This window comes from Aquarana catesbeiana, linkage group LG10 (genome assembly GCF_042186555.1).
Source record: "Aquarana catesbeiana isolate 2022-GZ linkage group LG10, ASM4218655v1, whole genome shotgun sequence".
In the NCBI taxonomy this organism is placed as follows: Eukaryota; Metazoa; Chordata; class Amphibia; order Anura; family Ranidae; genus Aquarana; species Aquarana catesbeiana.
This window is the reverse complement of record NC_133333.1, coordinates 261,722,518-261,740,188: the sequence shown is the minus strand read 5'-3', so window position 1 is coordinate 261,740,188 and position 17,671 is coordinate 261,722,518. Positions and strand designations below refer to the sequence as shown.

Sequence of the window (17,671 nt, the reverse complement as noted above, 5' to 3'; positions counted from 1 at the left end):
TCCTCTTGAACACATTGGCTGACTGCGGCGGGGTCACATGGGTTCTTTCTCCAATTACTATACAAAAATTCCAATGACTGAAAGGTGTGGTGGAGAAGCTCCAGAGCATGGGACCTCCATTACCGTACTCATTCCTGAGGTATGTGGAAGAGACAATGGGAGGTTGGTGACCACCCATTTCATGCAACCACCTGGAAGCCATCTGAGATAACCTCACACACGCATACATCTTATAGAAATATCTTTGGCATCATATTAGAATACTGGAAAGCTTGGTCTCTGAGTGCTCTCTGCAGCCTCATCCTCAGCTCAGACTCCGCTCCAAGGCCATATATAGAGCCACTAGTAGAAGAACGTGATTGGGACCAAATTGGTCAACATTTTCTGTGCAGAAAGAACCAATATGCTGAATTATAAAATGGTATCATTATTAATATGTCCATATATGTCATTCCCCCATTTCAGATGTAGCACAGCTTAAAGAGTACATGACCTGCAATCTGAATTTTTCGGGTTACAATCTTAGCTGTGGAAATGAATCTTGCACGTGTAGCGGACCATGTGCTCGGAATCCTGAGTACTGCTATAATAACGGCACCTGCTATAACCAAGAGAAAGGACCTGTGTGCATGTAAGTATTTTCACCTCATTTCTATTTTTTATTGGGCAAATGTAATTAGTCAACATATATTGTTTACTTCTAAGAGGAAATTGTAATATCCACAAAGTGTTATAATAACATTTGAGAACCCAGTGCAGAGTCCCCTAGAGACATAAAAGGTGTCTGCCAAAATCTGCCAAATGTTATTTATCAGTTATGGGTGGAATGGCAGTACATTAGATTGGGTTGCCACTTGCCAGAGCAATTTCCTTGAAAATTAGCCTTTTCTTTAGTTATTACACTGAACCTGGTAAGATAATTCTATGGAAATTGTCACTGCTTACTCTTTGTAAGAGTGCAGTCTGTAGGGTTTTCATCCTCATACTGGCTTTACCACTATTTAAGTCACTGGCCAACATGTAGCTGGTGAAATCTGAAAAGTCTGACCTCTAATCCTGTATACTTCTTCCAAATTATTAAGCCACTAAGTTGTAAAGCCAGGACCAGGATGACATCTCCAGGGTCTGCACCTCCAAAAACAAATCAACAATGGCAGCTTACTTATTTCAAAGGTTCATTTGACATGTGCCTTCTGCCTCCATAACCGGATTGCTGAGTCCTAAACTCTACAATTTTTGAATGCTTTTGTTTGTTAGCAGGTCCCAAATTTGCCACCAACAATGACCACACTGGCCAAGGGCTCCTCCCACTGTCTTCCTGCTTAGAAACAAGATATGGTACACGCACACCTCTAATGTGAAGAAATCCACCATTTTTGATCACCCATATCCTCCAGGCTTAAGGCCCACCTCCAGAAATAAGAAATGCCCACACATTCAGCCTTTACAGGTTTTACTGTAGCAGAAGCAAAATGAACAATTTTTGGAAACCACAGCCTTCACCTCCACCAGTTCTGTCCCAACATCAATAATTCTGTGCAGTGCAAGTCCAACATTAACATAGGATGCCCACCCTGCCCTACCGTGGTCTACACTTTAGGTCCCCGTTGGTGGGTTCACCAACAGAGCCTGTCCCAAGCCTACCCCAAAGGGTTCACTTCCTAAGGCCAAAAGCTTACATGGCAATATACTAGCGGTAGCCTTTCTCCATCACCCTGTGCCCCAAGCTCCACCGGCTCCAGAATCTAATCTAGCCCCACTCTCAATACCCTCTCAGGGGAAGGGTCCCTATAAAAACGGTACTAACCCCTGCTTACATGGTTATGAATATTTTGCACACTCTGTATACTGCTTTAATGGCCACTTAACTGTGAAACACATGCCTTAGACTTTGATACACACAAAACTTTCATTTAACGGTTTATTTTACAGATGCAAAAGTTCATATACAGGAGAGAGATGTGAGTCTCCTGCAACAACCCCCTCAACTGTAACACAACATGAAACTGAAGGTACAACTGAGCCAACCACAACCACCGTACAAAGCACATCTGAGCATGAGACCAGCACTGTTGGAGTGACAAACCTTTCTACATCAACACAACATTCCACTTCTACAGAACCAACATCAGAGAGAGCTTCCACTCCTGTGGTTTCTTCACTATTGACATCTCCTGAAATAACTGGAGAAACCAGCAGAGTATCCATAATGACGACCTCAGAAACATCACCTTCAACAGTTACAAAATCTACACCAAACCCATCTGAACCACAGAGTACTACAGAACTACACACATCCACCATGCAGAGCATCTCCACTTCCACACAGCCAACATCTGAAGGTGTCTCCACCCCAACAGTGGCCACATCTTCACTGACATCCTTTTCTCCTAGTCTGTCAGAACCAACATTGGCAACTTCAGAAACATCATCATTTACAAGAAAGACCACAAATACTATACCTACTGCATTAGACACAGAAAGTACCACTGAGCCAGCATCAGTCACAACACAAAGTGTATCTCTACATGAGACCAGCACTGCTGGAACAACAATCGTATCACCATCAACGGAGGGATTGGCTTCTACACAATCAGTAACTGAAAGGGTTTCCCCCTCTGCATTTTCCACACAGACATTTTCAACCTCCAAAACTGAAGAAACCAGCACTATTCCTCCAACATCAACATCATTGCTATTCACCTCCTTCTCTCCTAGTCTATCAGAATCCATAATGAAAACTTCAGAAGTATTATCTACAAGAGTGACTACCACTAATACTGCAATAAGCACATATGAAACCGAAGGTACAACTAAGCCAACCACAACCACCGTACAAAGCACATCTGAGCATGAGATCAGCACTGTTGGAGTGACAAACATTTCTACATTAGCACAACATTCCACTTCTACAGAACCATCATCTGAGAGAGCTTCCACTCCTGTGGTTTCTTCACTAGTGACATCTCCTGAAATAACCAGAGAAACCAGCAGAGTATCCATAGTGACAGCCTCAGAAACATCATCTTCAACACTTACAAAATCTACACCAAACCCATCTGAACCACAGAGTACTATAGAACTACACACATCCACCATGCAGAGCATCTCCACTTCCACACAGCCAACATCTGAAGGTGTCTCCACCCCAACAGTGGCCACATCTTCTCTGACTTCCTTTTCTCCTAGTCTGTCAGAATCAACATTGGCAACTTCAGAAACATCATCATCTACAAGAGAGACCACAAATACTATACCTACTGCATTAGAGACAGAAAGTACCACTGAGCCAGCATCAGTCACAACACACAGTGTATCTCTACATGAGACAAGCACTGCTGGAACAACAATCGTATCACCATTTACGGAGGGATCGGCTTCTACACAATCAGTAACTGAAAGGGTTTCCCCCTCTGTATTTTCCACACAGACATTTTCAACCTCCAAAACTGAAGAAACCAGCACTATTCCTCCAACATCAACACCATCGCCATTCACTTCCTTCTCTCCTAGTCTTCCAGAATCCATAATGACAACTTCAGAAGTATTATCTACAAGAGTGACCATCACTAATACTGCAATAAGTACATATGAAACCGAAGGTACAACTGAGCCAACCACAACCACCGTACAGAGCACATCTGAGCATAAGACCAGCACTGTTGGAGTGACAAACCTTTCTACATCAGCACAACATTCCGCTTCTACAGAACCATCATCTGAGAGAGCTTCCACTCCTGTGGTGTCCTCACTAGTGACATCTTCTGAAATAACCAGAGAAACCAGCAAAGTATCCATAGCGACAACCTCAGAAACATCATCTTCAACAGTTACAAAATCTACACCAAACCCATCTGAACCACAGAGTACTACAGAACGATACACATCTACTATGCAGAGCATCTCCACTTCCACACAGCCAACGTCTGAAGGTGTCTCCACCCCAACAGTAGCCACATCTTCACTGACTTCCTTTTCTCCTAGTCTGTCAAAATCAACATTGGCAACTTCAGAAACATCATCATCTACAAGAGAGACCACAAGTACTATACCTACTGCATTAGAGACAGAAAGTACCACTGAGCCAGCATCAGTCACAACACAAAGTGTATCTCTACATGAGACCAGCACTGCTGGAACAACAATCGTATCACCATCAACGGAGGGATTGGCTTCTACACAATCAGTAACTGAAAGGGTTTCCCCCTCTGCATTTTCCACACAGACATTTTCAACCTCCAAAACTGAAGAAACCAGCACTATTCCTCCAACATCAACATCATTGCTATTCACCTCCTTCTCTCCTAGTCTATCAGAATCCATAATGAAAACTTCAGAAGTATTATCTACAAGAGTGACTACCACTAATACTGCAATAAGCACATATGAAACCGAAGGTACAACTAAGCCAACCACAACCACCGTACAAAGCACATCTGAGCATGAGATCAGCACTGTTGGAGTGACAAACATTTCTACATTAGCACAACATTCCACTTCTACAGAACCATCATCTGAGAGAGCTTCCACTCCTGTGGTTTCTTCACTAGTGACATCTCCTGAAATAACCAGAGAAACCAGCAGAGTATCCATAGTGACAACCTCAGAAACATCATCTTCAACACTTACAAAATCTACACCAAACCCATCTGAACCACAGAGTACTATAGAACTACACACATCCACCATGCAGAGCATCTCCACTTCCACACAGCCAACATCTGAAGGTGTCTCCACCCCAACAGTGGCCACATCTTCTCTGACTTCCTTTTCTCCTAGTCTGTCAGAATCAACATTGGCAACTTCAGAAACATCATCATCTACAAGAGAGACCACAAATACTATACCTACTGCATTAGAGACAGAAAGTACCACTGAGCCAGCATCAGTCACAACACACAGTGTATCTCTACATGAGACAAGCACTGCTGGAACAACAATCGTATCACCATTTACGGAGGGATCGGCTTCTACACAATCAGTAACTGAAAGGGTTTCCCCCTCTGTATTTTCCACACAGACATTTTCAACCTCCAAAACTGAAGAAACCAGCACTATTCCTCCAACATCAACACCATCGCCATTCACTTCCTTCTCTCCTAGTCTTCCAGAATCCATAATGACAACTTCAGAAGTATTATCTACAAGAGTGACCATCACTAATACTGCAATAAGTACATATGAAACCGAAGGTACAACTGAGCCAACCACAACCACCGTACAGAGCACATCTGAGCATAAGACCAGCACTGTTGGAGTGACAAACCTTTCTACATCAGCACAACATTCCGCTTCTACAGAACCATCATCTGAGAGAGCTTCCACTCCTGTGGTGTCCTCACTAGTGACATCTTCTGAAATAACCAGAGAAACCAGCAAAGTATCCATAGCGACAACCTCAGAAACATCATCTTCAACAGTTACAAAATCTACACCAAACCCATCTGAACCACAGAGTACTACAGAACGATACACATCTACTATGCAGAGCATCTCCACTTCCACACAGCCAACGTCTGAAGGTGTCTCCACCCCAACAGTAGCCACATCTTCACTGACTTCCTTTTCTCCTAGTCTGTCAAAATCAACATTGGCAACTTCAGAAACATCATCATCTACAAGAGAGACCACAAGTACTATACCTACTGCATTAGAGACAGAAAGTACCACTGAGCCAGCATCAATCACAACACAAAGTGTATCTCTACATGAGACCAGCACTGCTGGAACAACAATCGTATCACCATCAACGGAGGGATCGGCTTCTACACAACCAGTAACTGAAAGGGTTTCCCCCTCTGTATTTTCCACACAGATATTATCAACCTCCAAATATGAAGAAACCAGCAGTATTGCTTCAACACCCTCCCCATTTACCTCCTTCTCTCCTAGTCTACCAGAATCCATAGTGACAACTTCAGAAGTATTATCTACAAGAGTTACCACCACTAATACTTCAATAAGTACATATGAAACTGAAGGTACAACTAAGCCAACCACAACCACCGTACAGAGCACATCTGAGCATGAGACCAGCTCTGTTGGAGTGACAAACCTTTCTACATCAGTACAACATTCCGCTTCTACAGAACCATCATCTGAGATAGCTTCCACTCCTGTGGTTTCCTCACTAGTGACATCTCCTGAAATAACCAGAGAAACCAGCAGTGTATCCATAGTGACAACCTCAGAAATATCATCTTCAGCACTTACAAAATCTACACCAAACCCATCTGAACCACAGAGTACTACAGAACTACACACATCTACTATGCAGAGCATCTCCACTTCCACACAGCCAACATCTGAAGGTGTCTCCACCCCAACAGTGGCCACATCTTCACTGACTTCCTTTTCTCCTAGTCTGTCAGAATCAACATTGGCAACTTCAGAAACATCATCATCTACAAGAGAGGCCACAAATACTATACCTACTGCATTAGAGACAGAAAGTACCACTGAGCCAGCATCAGTCACAACACACAGTGTATCTCCACATGAGACCAGCACTGCTGGAACAACAATCGTATCACCATTTACGGAGGAATCGGCTTCTACACAATCAGTAACTGAAAAGGTTTCCCCCTCTGTATTTTCTACACAGACATTTTCAACCTCCAAAACTGAAGAAACCAGCACTATTCCTCCAACACCATCGCCATTCACTTCCTTCTCTCCTAGTCTTCCAGAATCCATAATGACAACTTCAGAAGTATTATCTACAAGAGTGACCATCACTAATACTGCAATAAGTACATATGAAACCGAAGGTACAACTAAGCCAACCACAACCACCGTACAGAGCACATCTGAGCATAAGACCAGGACTGTTGGAGTGACAAACCTTTCTACATCAGCACAACATTCGGCTTCTACAGAACCATCATCTGAGAGAGCTTCCACTCCTGTGGTGTCCTCACTAGTGACATCTTCTGAAATAACCAGAGAAACCAGCAGGGTATCCATAGCGACAACCTCAGAAACATCATCTTCAACAGTTACAAAATCTACACCAAACCCATCTGAACCACAGAGTACTACAGAACGATACACATCTACTATGCAGAGCATCTCCACTTCCACACAGCCAACATCTGAAGGTGTCTCCACCCCAACAGTGGCCACATCTTCACTGCCTTCCTTTTCTCCTAGTCTGTCAGAATCAACATTGGTAACTTCAGAAACATCATCATCTACAAGAGAGACCACAAATACTATACCTACTGCATTAGAGACAGAAAGTACCACTGAGCCAGCATCAGTCACAACACAAAGTGTATCTCTACATGAGACCAGCACTGCTGGAACAACAATCGTATCACCATCAACGGAGGGATCGGCCTCTACACAACCAGTAACTGAAAGGGTTTCCCCCTCTGTATTTTCCACACAGATATTATCAACCTCCAAATATGAAGAAACCAGCAGTATTGCTTCAACACCCTCCCCATTCACCTCCTTCTCTCCTAGTCTACCAGAATCCATAGTGACAACTTCAGAAGTGTTATCTACAAGAGTTACCACCACTAATACTTCAATAAGTACATATGAAACTGAAGGTACAACTAAGCCAACCACAACCACCATACAGAGCACATCTGAGCATGAGACCAGCACTGTTGGAGTGACAAACCTTTCTACATTAGCACAACATTCCACTTCTACAGAACCATCATCTGAGATAGCTTCCACTCCTGTGGTTTCCTCACTAGTGACATCTCCTGAAATGACCAGAGAAACCAGCAGAGTATCCATAGTGACAGCCTCAGAAATATCATCTTCAACACATACAAAATCTACACCAAACCCATCTGAACCACAGAGTACTACAGAACGATACACATCTACTATGCAGAGCATCTCCACTTCCACACAGCCAACATCTGAAGGTGTCTCCACCCCAACAGTGGCCACATCTTCTCTGACTTCCTTTTCTCCTAGTCTGTCAGAATCAACATTGGCAACTTTAAAAACATCATCATCTACAAGAGAGACCACAAATACTATACCTACTGCATTAGAGACAGAAAGTACCACTGAGCCAGCATCAGTCACAACACAAAGTGTATCTCTACATGAGACCAGCACTGCTGGAACAACAATTGTATCACCATCAACGGGGGAATCGGCTTTTACACAATCAGTAACTGAAAAGGTTTCCCCCTCTGCATTTTTCACACAGACATTTTCAACCTCCAAAACTGAAGAAACCAGCACTATTCCTCCAACATCAACACCATCGCTATTCACCTCCTTCTCTCCTAGTCTATCACAATCCATAATGACAACTTCAGAAGTATTATCTACAAGAGTGACCATCAATAATAATGCAATAAGTACATATAAAACCGAAGGTACAACTGAGGCAACCACAACTACCGTACAGAGCACATCTGAGCATGAGACCAGCACTGTTGGAGTGACAAACCTTTCTACATCAGCACAACATTCCGCTTCTACAGAACCATCATCTGAGAGAGCTTCCACTCCTGTGGTTTCCTCACTAGTGACATCTCCTGAAATAACCAGAGAAACCAGCAGAGTATCCATAGTGACAGCCTCAGAAATATCATCTTCAACACTTACAAAATCTACACCAAACCCATCTGAACCACAGAGTACTACAGAACTACACACATCTACTATGCAGAGCATCTCCACTTCCACACAGCCAACATCTGAAGGTGTCTCCACCCCAACAGTAGCCACATCTTCGCTGGCTTCCTTTTCTCCTAGTCTGTCAAAATCAACATTGGCATCTTCAGAAACATCATCATCTACAAGAGAGGCCACAAATACTATACCTACTGCATTAGAGACAGAAAGTACCACTGAGCCAGCATCAGTCACAACACAAAGTGTATCTCTACATGAGACCAGCACTGCTGGAACAACAATCGTATCACCATCAACGGAGGGATCGGCTTCTACACAACCAGTAACTGAAAGGGTTTCTCCCTCTGTATTTTCCACACAGATATTATCAACCTCCAAATATGAAGAAACCAGCAGTATTGCTTCAACACCCTCCCCATTCACCTCCTTCTCTCCTAGTCTACCAGAATCCATAGTGACAACTTCAGAAGTATTATCTACAAGAGTTACCACCACTAATACTTCAATAAGTACATATGAAACTGAAGGTACAACTAAGCCAACCACATCCACCTTACAGAGCACATCTGAGCATGAGACCAGCACTGTTGGAGTGACAAACCTTTCTACATTAGCACAACATTCCACTTCTACAGAACCATCATCTGAGAGAGCTTCCACTCCTGTGGTTTCCTCACTAGTGACATCTCCTGAAATAACCAGAGAAACCAGCAGAGCATCCATAGTGACAACCTCAGAAACATCATCTTCAACATTTACAAAATCTACACCAAACCCATCTGAACCACAGAGTACTACAGAACTACACACATCCACCATGCAGAGCATCTCCACTTCCACACAGCCAACATCTGAAGGTGTCTCCACCCCAACAGTGGCCACATCTTCACTGACTTCCTTTTCTCCTAGTCTGTCAGAATCAACAGTGGCAACTTCAGAAACATCATCATCTACAAGAGAGACCACAAATACTATACCTACTGCATTAGAGACAGAAAGTACCACTGAGCCAGCATCAGTGACAACACACAGTGTATCTCTACATGAGACCAGCACTGCTGGAACAACAATCGTATCACCATTTACGGAGGAATCGGCTTCTACACAATCAGTAACTGAAAGGGTTTCCCCCTCTGTATTTTCCACACAGACATTTTCAACCTCCAAAACTGAAGAAACCAGCACTATTCCTCCAACATCAACACCATCGCCATTCACTTCCTTCTCTCCTAGTCTTCCAGAATCCATAATGACAACTTCAGAAGTATTATCTACAAGAGTGACCATCACTAATACTGCAATAAGTACATATGAAACCGAAGGTACAACTAAGCCAACCACAACCACCGTACAGAGCACATCTGAGCATGAGACCAGCACTGTTGGAGTGACAAACCTTTCTACATCAGCACAACATTCCACTTCTATAGAACCAACATCTGAGATAGCTTCCACTCCTGTGGTGTCCTCACTAGTGACATCTTCTGAAATAACCAGAGAAACCAGCAGGGTATCCATAGCGACAACCTCAGAAACATCATCTTCAACAGTTACAAAATCTACACCAAACCCATCTGAACCACAGAGTACTACAGAACGATACACATCTACTATGCAGAGCATCTCCACTTCCACACAGCCAACGTCTGAGGGTATATCCATCCCAACAGTAGCCACATCTTCATTGACTTCCTTTTCTCCTAGTCTGTCAAAATCAACATTGGCAACTTCAGAAACATCATCATCTACAAGAGAGACCACAAGTACTATACCTACTGCATTAGAGACAGAAAGTACCACTGAGCCAGCATCAGTCACAACACAAAGTGTATCTCTACATGAGACCAGCACTGCTGGAACAACAATCGTATCACCATCAACGGAGGGATCGGCTTCTACACAACCAGTAACTGAAAGGGTTTCCCCCTCTGTATTTTCCACACAGATATTATCAACCTCCAAATATGAAGAAACCAGCAGTATTGCTTCAACACCCTCCCCATTTACCTCCTTCTCTCCTAGTCTACCAGAATCCATAGTGACAACTTCAGAAGTATTATCTACAAGAGTTACCACCACTAATACTTCAATAAGTACATATGAAACTGAAGGTACAACTAAGCCAACCACAACCACCGTACAGAGCACATCTGAGCATGAGACCAGCTCTGTTGGAGTGACAAACCTTTCTACATCAGCACAACATTCCACTTCTACAGAACCATCATCTGAGAGAGCTTCCACTCCTGTGGTTTCCTCACTAGTGACATCTCCTGAAATAACCAGAGAAACCAGCAGAGTATCCATAGCGACAACCTCAGAAATATCATCTTCAACACTTACAAAATCTACACCAAACCCATCTGAACCACAGAGTACTACAGAACTACACACATCTACTATGCAGAGCATCTCCACTTCCACACAGCCAACATCTGAAGGTGTCTCCACCCCAACAGTAGCCACATCTTCGCTGGCTTCCTTTTCTCCTAGTCTGTCAAAATCAACTTTGGCATCTTCAGAAACATCATCATCTACAAGAGAGGCCACAAATACTATACCTACTGCATTAGAGACAGAAAGTACCACTGAGCCAGCATCAGTCACAACACAAAGTGTATCTCTACATGAGACCAGCACTGCTGGAACAACAATCGTATCACCATCAACAGAGGGATCGGCTTCTACACAACCAGTAACTGAAAGGGTTTCTCCCTCTGTATTTTCCACACAGATATTATCAACCTCCAAATATGAAGAAACCAGCAGTATTGCTTCAACACCCTCCCCATTCACCTCCTTCTCTCCTAGTCTACCAGAATCCATAGTGACAACTTCAGAAGTATTATCTACAAGAGTTACCACCACTAATACTTCAACAAGTACATATGAAACTGAAGGTACAACTAAGCCAACCACATCCACCGTACAGAGCACATCTGAGCATGAGACCAGCACTGTTGGAGTGACAAACATTTCTACATTAGCACAACATTCCACTTCTACAGAACCATCATCTGAGAGAGCTTCCACTCCTGTGGTTTCCTTACTAGTGACATCTCCTGAAATAACCAGAGAAACCAGCAGAGCATCCATAGTGACAACCTCAGAAACATCATCTTCAACATTTACAAAATCTACACCAAACCCATCTGAACCACAGAGTACTACAGAACTACACACATCCACCATGCAGAGCATCTCCACTTCCACACAGCCAACATCTGAAGGTGTCTCCACCCCAACAGTGGCCACATCTTCACTGACTTCCTTTTCTCCTAGTCTGTCAGAATCAACAGTGGCAACTTCAGAAACATCATCATCTACAAGAGAGACCACAAATACTATACCTACTGCATTAGAGACAGAAAGTACCACTGAGCCAGCATCAGTCACAACACACAGTGTATCTCTACATGAGACCAGCACTGCTGGAACAACAATCGTATCACCATTTACGGAGGAATCGGCTTCTACACAATCAGTAACTGAAAGGGTTTCCCCCTCTGTATTTTCCACACAGACATTTTCAACCTCCAAAACTGAAGAAACCAGCACTATTCCTCCAACATCAACACCATCGCCATTCACTTCCTTCTCTCCTAGTCTTCCAGAATCCATAATGACAACTTCAGAAGTATTATCTACAAGAGTGACCATCACTAATACTGCAATAAGTACATATGAAACCGAAGGTACAACTAAGCCAACCACAACCACCGTACAGAGCACATCTGAGCATGAGACCAGCACTGTTGGAGTGACAAACCTTTCTACATCAGCACAACATTCCACTTCTATAGAACCAACATCTGAGATAGCTTCCACTCCTGTGGTGTCCTCACTAGTGACATCTTCTGAAATAACCAGAGAAACCAGCAGGGTATCCATAGCGACAACCTCAGAAACATCATCTTCAACAGTTACAAAATCTACACTAAACCCATCTGAACCACAGAGTACTACAGAACGATACACATCTACTATGCAGAGCATCTCCACTTCCACACAGCCAACGTCTGAGGGTATATCCATCCCAACAGTAGCCACATCTTCATTGACTTCCTTTTCTCCTAGTCTGTCAAAATCAACATTGGCAACTTCAGAAACATCATCATCTACAAGAGAGACCACAAGTACTATACCTACTGCATTAGAGACAGAAAGTACCACTGAGCCAGCATCAGTCACAACACAAAGTGTATCTCTACATGAGACCAGCACTGCTGGAACAACAATCGTATCACCATCAACGGAGGGATCGGCTTCTACACAACCAGTAACTGAAAGGGTTTCCCCCTCTGTATTTTCCACACAGATATTATCAACCTCCAAATATGAAGAAACCAGCAGTATTGCTTCAACACCCTCCCCATTTACCTCCTTCTCTCCTAGTCTACCAGAATCCATAGTGACAACTTCAGAAGTGTTATCTACAAGAGTTACCACCACTAATACTTCAATAAGTACATATGAAACTGAAGGTACAACTAAGCCAACCACAACCACCGTACAGAGCACATCTGAGCATGAGACCAGCTCTGTTGGAGTGACAAACCTTTCTACATCAGCACAACATTCCACTTCTACAGAATCATCATCTGAGCTAGCTTCCACTCCTGTGGTTTCCTCACTAGTGACATCTCCTGAAATAACCAGAGAAACCAGCAGAGTATCCATAGCGACAACCTCAGAAATATCATCTTCAACACTTACAAAATCTACACCAAACCCATCTGAACCACAGAGTACTACAGAACTACACACATCTACTATGCAGAGCATCTCCACTTCCACACAGCCAACATCTGAAGGTGTCTCCACCCCAACAGTAGCCACATCTTCACTGACTTCCTTTTCTCCTAGTCTGTCAGAATCAACATTGGCAACTTCAAAAACATCATCATCTACAAGAGAGACCACAAATACTATACCTACTGCATTAGAGACAGAAAGTACCACTGAGCCAGCATCAGTCACAACACAAAGTGTATCTCTACATGAGACCAGCACTGCTGGAACAACAATCGTATCACCATCAACGGAGGGATCGGCTTCTACCCAACCAGTAACTGAAAGGGTTTCCCCCTCTGTATTTTACACACAGAGATTTTCAACCTCCAAAAGTGAAGAAACCAGCAGTATTGCTTCAACATCAACACCATCTCCTCTGTCTTACACAACCGAGGCACCAACCTCACATGAGTCCTCTACTGCTCCTGGAACAGTCCAACCATCAACATTCACAGAAATATCAAGGACTTCTTTCATTTCACAAACCTCACCCCATTCTGTAACATTGCATACTTCCTCCGCAACAGAAACCTCACCTTTATCTGAAACTTCACGGTCACCTGTAACATCAGAGACTGCTACATCAACTGAATCAGTATCCTTCCCTAGCACATCGCACCCAGTTTCTTCTACCACACCGTCCACTACTTATCTAATAACAGAAGCCTCCAGTACATTGGAAACATCACAAACATCTCTACCAACAGAGTTTTCAACTATGAAAGAAACAGGTTTCGCTTCTACTACAGAGAGAACAGTCTCAAATCCTTATACAACGGAGGCATCAACCTCATTGGGATTATCTGCTTCTACTACTTCTGTGCAGTCATCAACTTTTTTGGAAACATCAAGTGTAAGTCTTACTTCTGAAACATCTGTCAATGTCCAAACACTTCACACTTCCCCAGCAAGAGAAACCTCATCACCATCTGAGATATCATTGTTCACTTCAACATCAGAAGCTTCTACATCGAAAGTAACTTTTTCACAAACTTTACCTCCAATTTCCGTGACCTCTTTATCTACAACGGGGTCTTCCACTGTGATGGAGACTTCACAATCGGTTTACTCACCAATGTCTACAACAGTGTTTCCAACAAGTTCTTTAGGTACATCAGAAAGTGAAGTGTCAACCTTGTCTCACACAACTGAGGCACAAACTTCATTTCAATCATCAATTTCTACTGCAACAATAGAAACATCAGCATTCTCAGAGATACCAAGTGCATCAACAACTTACAGAACATCACCTCACACCCAAACACTTCACACTTCTCAGGAAACTGAACCTTCAAGTCCATCCAAGACATTTCCACCAACTGGTCAATCAGAAACTCCAAAATCTGCAGAGTTATCAGCCTCTCCTAGCACATCCTCTCCAATCTCTGTGAGTTTATCATCTACTGCTTCTCAAACAGAGACATCTTCCACTGTGCTGGACACATCACAATTAGTTCCATCAAGAAAGTCCACACCAATGGAAGTAACAAGTCTTTCTAATGAGCCATCAACTCTTTCAGAAGCTTCACCATCAATAAAATCCTCATCATCAACAACAAAATCCTCAGCTGTGTTTGAAACATCTCAATCAGCTCTTTCAACTGTATTTTCAACAACGAAGGAAACCCATGTTTCTGGTACAAGTATAACTTCTCTTCCATCCAAACCATTATCTACATCCGAGTCATCAACTTTTACTGCAACCGTACAACCATCAACATTCTCAGAAATATCACCTACCTCTTTGAATTTGCAAACGTCTCCACTTTACACTTCCGCAGTAAAAGAAACAACATTATCTCAAACATCAATAACAGTTCCAGCATCAGAAACTTCTAGAGCAACAGAATCTGGAACATCATCCCAAGTTGTAGATACGTCTCCTCTTCAATTTACAACACATAGGAAGACGAGTACATTCCAATCATCAGCAAAAACTACACCTTTGACTTCTTCAATACCCAAAACCTCCGTAAAGCAATGTTCTGAGTTTGTGTTCGGAGATAACTGTGAAGATGGAATGAACCAAATCAATGTCACAATAGGTACAATGTTGTTTCATTTTTACATATATAGTAGATCGATAGATATGATATTAAAGTGATTATAGTATATATTTATATGATTATTTAAATGTTGTTTTAAATTATAATTTTATATGACTGGGGAAAAAATATAGGAAATAATTAGGATAGCTTTTAGAATAACAAGCAAGAGAAGCTGGTGGTCAGCAAGTGAAGCCTTTTGTGTCTATCAGCTTTCCTAATAAAATACATTGAAGATGGGTACATCTGATACGTTCGATGTGGTAGGTGATATGTGACTAGGGATGAAAATGTTTATACAGCTCATAGAAGCATCAGATTCTTGACCTTTTTTTTCCTGAGCAGATCCAAAACTGAGGCCATCTATGTTGAGAATTAAGTATTTTTATTATTAGGTCATCACTAGAAATCTGAAGTAGGGCTATGGTAAAATTATAAAGCCATGTACAATGCCTTGAAAAAGTATTCATACCCCTTGAAATGTTCCACATTTTGTTACAACAAAAACATAAATGTATTTTATTGGGATTTTATGTGATAGACCAACACAAAGTGTCACATAATTGTGAAGTGGAAGGAAAATGATAAATGATACAAATAAATATGTGAAAAGTGTGGGGGGGGGGGGCATTTGTATGGCGCCCCCCGGAGTCAATACTTTGTAGAACCCCCTTTCTCTACAAGTCTTTTTGGGGGTGTCTCTACCAGCTTTGCACATCTAGAGAGGACATTTCTGCCCATTCTTCTTTGTAAAATATCTCAAGCTCTGTCAGATTGGATGGAGAGCATCTGTTAACAGCAATTTTCAAGTCTTGCCACAGATTCTCAATGTGATTTAGGTCTGGACTGTGACTGGGCCATTCTAACACATGAATATGCTTTGATCTAAACCATTCCATTGTAGCTCTGGCTGGATGTTTCGGGTCGTTGTCCTGCTGGAAGGTGAACCTCCGCCCCAGTCTCAAGTCTTTTGTAGACTCTAACAGGTTTTCTTCTAAGATTGTCCTGTATTTGTCTCCATCCATCTTCCCATCAACTCTGACCAGCTTCCCTGTCCCTGCTGAAGAAAACCATCCCCACCACATGATGCTGCCACCACCATGTTTCACGGTGGGGATGGTGTGTTCAGGGTGATGTACAGTGTTAGTTTTCCCCACACATAGCGTTTTGCTTTTAGGCCATGAAGTTGAATTTTGGTCTCATCTGACCAGATCACCTTCTTCCACATGTTTGCTGTGTCCTCCACATGGCTTCTCACAAACTACAAACAGGACTTCTTATGACTTTCTTTCACCAATGTCTTTCTTCTTGTCACTCTTCCATAAAGGGCAGATTTGTGGAGAACACGACTAATAGTTGTCCTGTGGACAGATTCTCCCACCTGAGCTGTGGATCTCTGCAGCTCCTCCAGAGTTACCATGGACCTCTTGGCTCTTCTCTGATGAATGCTCTCCTTGCCCGGCCGGTCAGTTTAGGTGGACGGCCATGTCTTGGTAGGTTTGCAGTTGTGCCATACTCTTTCCATTTTCCGATGATGGATTAAACAGAGCTCTGTGAGATGGTCAAAGCTTGGGAGATTTTTTTATAACCTAACCCTGCTTTATACTTCTCCACAACTTTATCCCTGACCTGTCTGGTGTGTTCCTTGGCCTTCATGATGCTATTTGTTCACTAAGGTTCTCTAACAGACCTCTGAGGGCTTCACAGAACAGCTGTATTTATACCGAGATTAAATGACACACATGTGGACTCTATTTACTAATTAGGTGACTTCTGAAGGCAATTGGTTCCCCTAGATTTTAGTTAGGGGTATCAGAGTAAAGGGGGCTGAATACAAATGTCCTCCCCCCCACACTTTTCACATATTTATTTGTATCATTTATCATTTTCCTTCCTCTTCACAATTATGTGCCACTTTGTGTTGGTCTATCACATAAAATCCCAATAAAATACATTTACGTTTTTTGGTTGTAACAAAATGTGGGAAATTTCAAGGGGTATGAATACTTTTTCAAGGCACTGTATTTATAGGTAAAGGTAATCCAGGGAATATCTGATTGCCTTTTGAGGGGTCAGGAAGGGATTTTTTTCCCCCGTTGGAGAAGATTAGATCATGCTTTAGTGGGGTTTTTTTGCCTTCCTCTGGATCAACTGTAGGTACATGATGGTGTATATGGAGGTTTTCTATTGGTTGAACTAGAAGGACTTTTTCATCC

General features: G+C 42.6%; 1 protein-coding gene across 1 annotated transcript in view; it reads left to right on the top strand.

Moving 5' to 3' along the window:
• The window catches only part of LOC141111430 (uncharacterized), a 96,710-nt gene that overhangs the window by 39,317 nt on the left and 39,722 nt on the right, over positions 1–17,671 (top strand). Inside the window, exons 10-11 of the mRNA XM_073603728.1 lie at positions 466–631; positions 1,933–15,455. Of these exons, the coding sequence (XP_073459829.1) occupies positions 466–631; positions 1,933–15,455 (13,689 nt within the window). The remainder of the gene's footprint in view (positions 1–465; positions 632–1,932; positions 15,456–17,671) is intronic.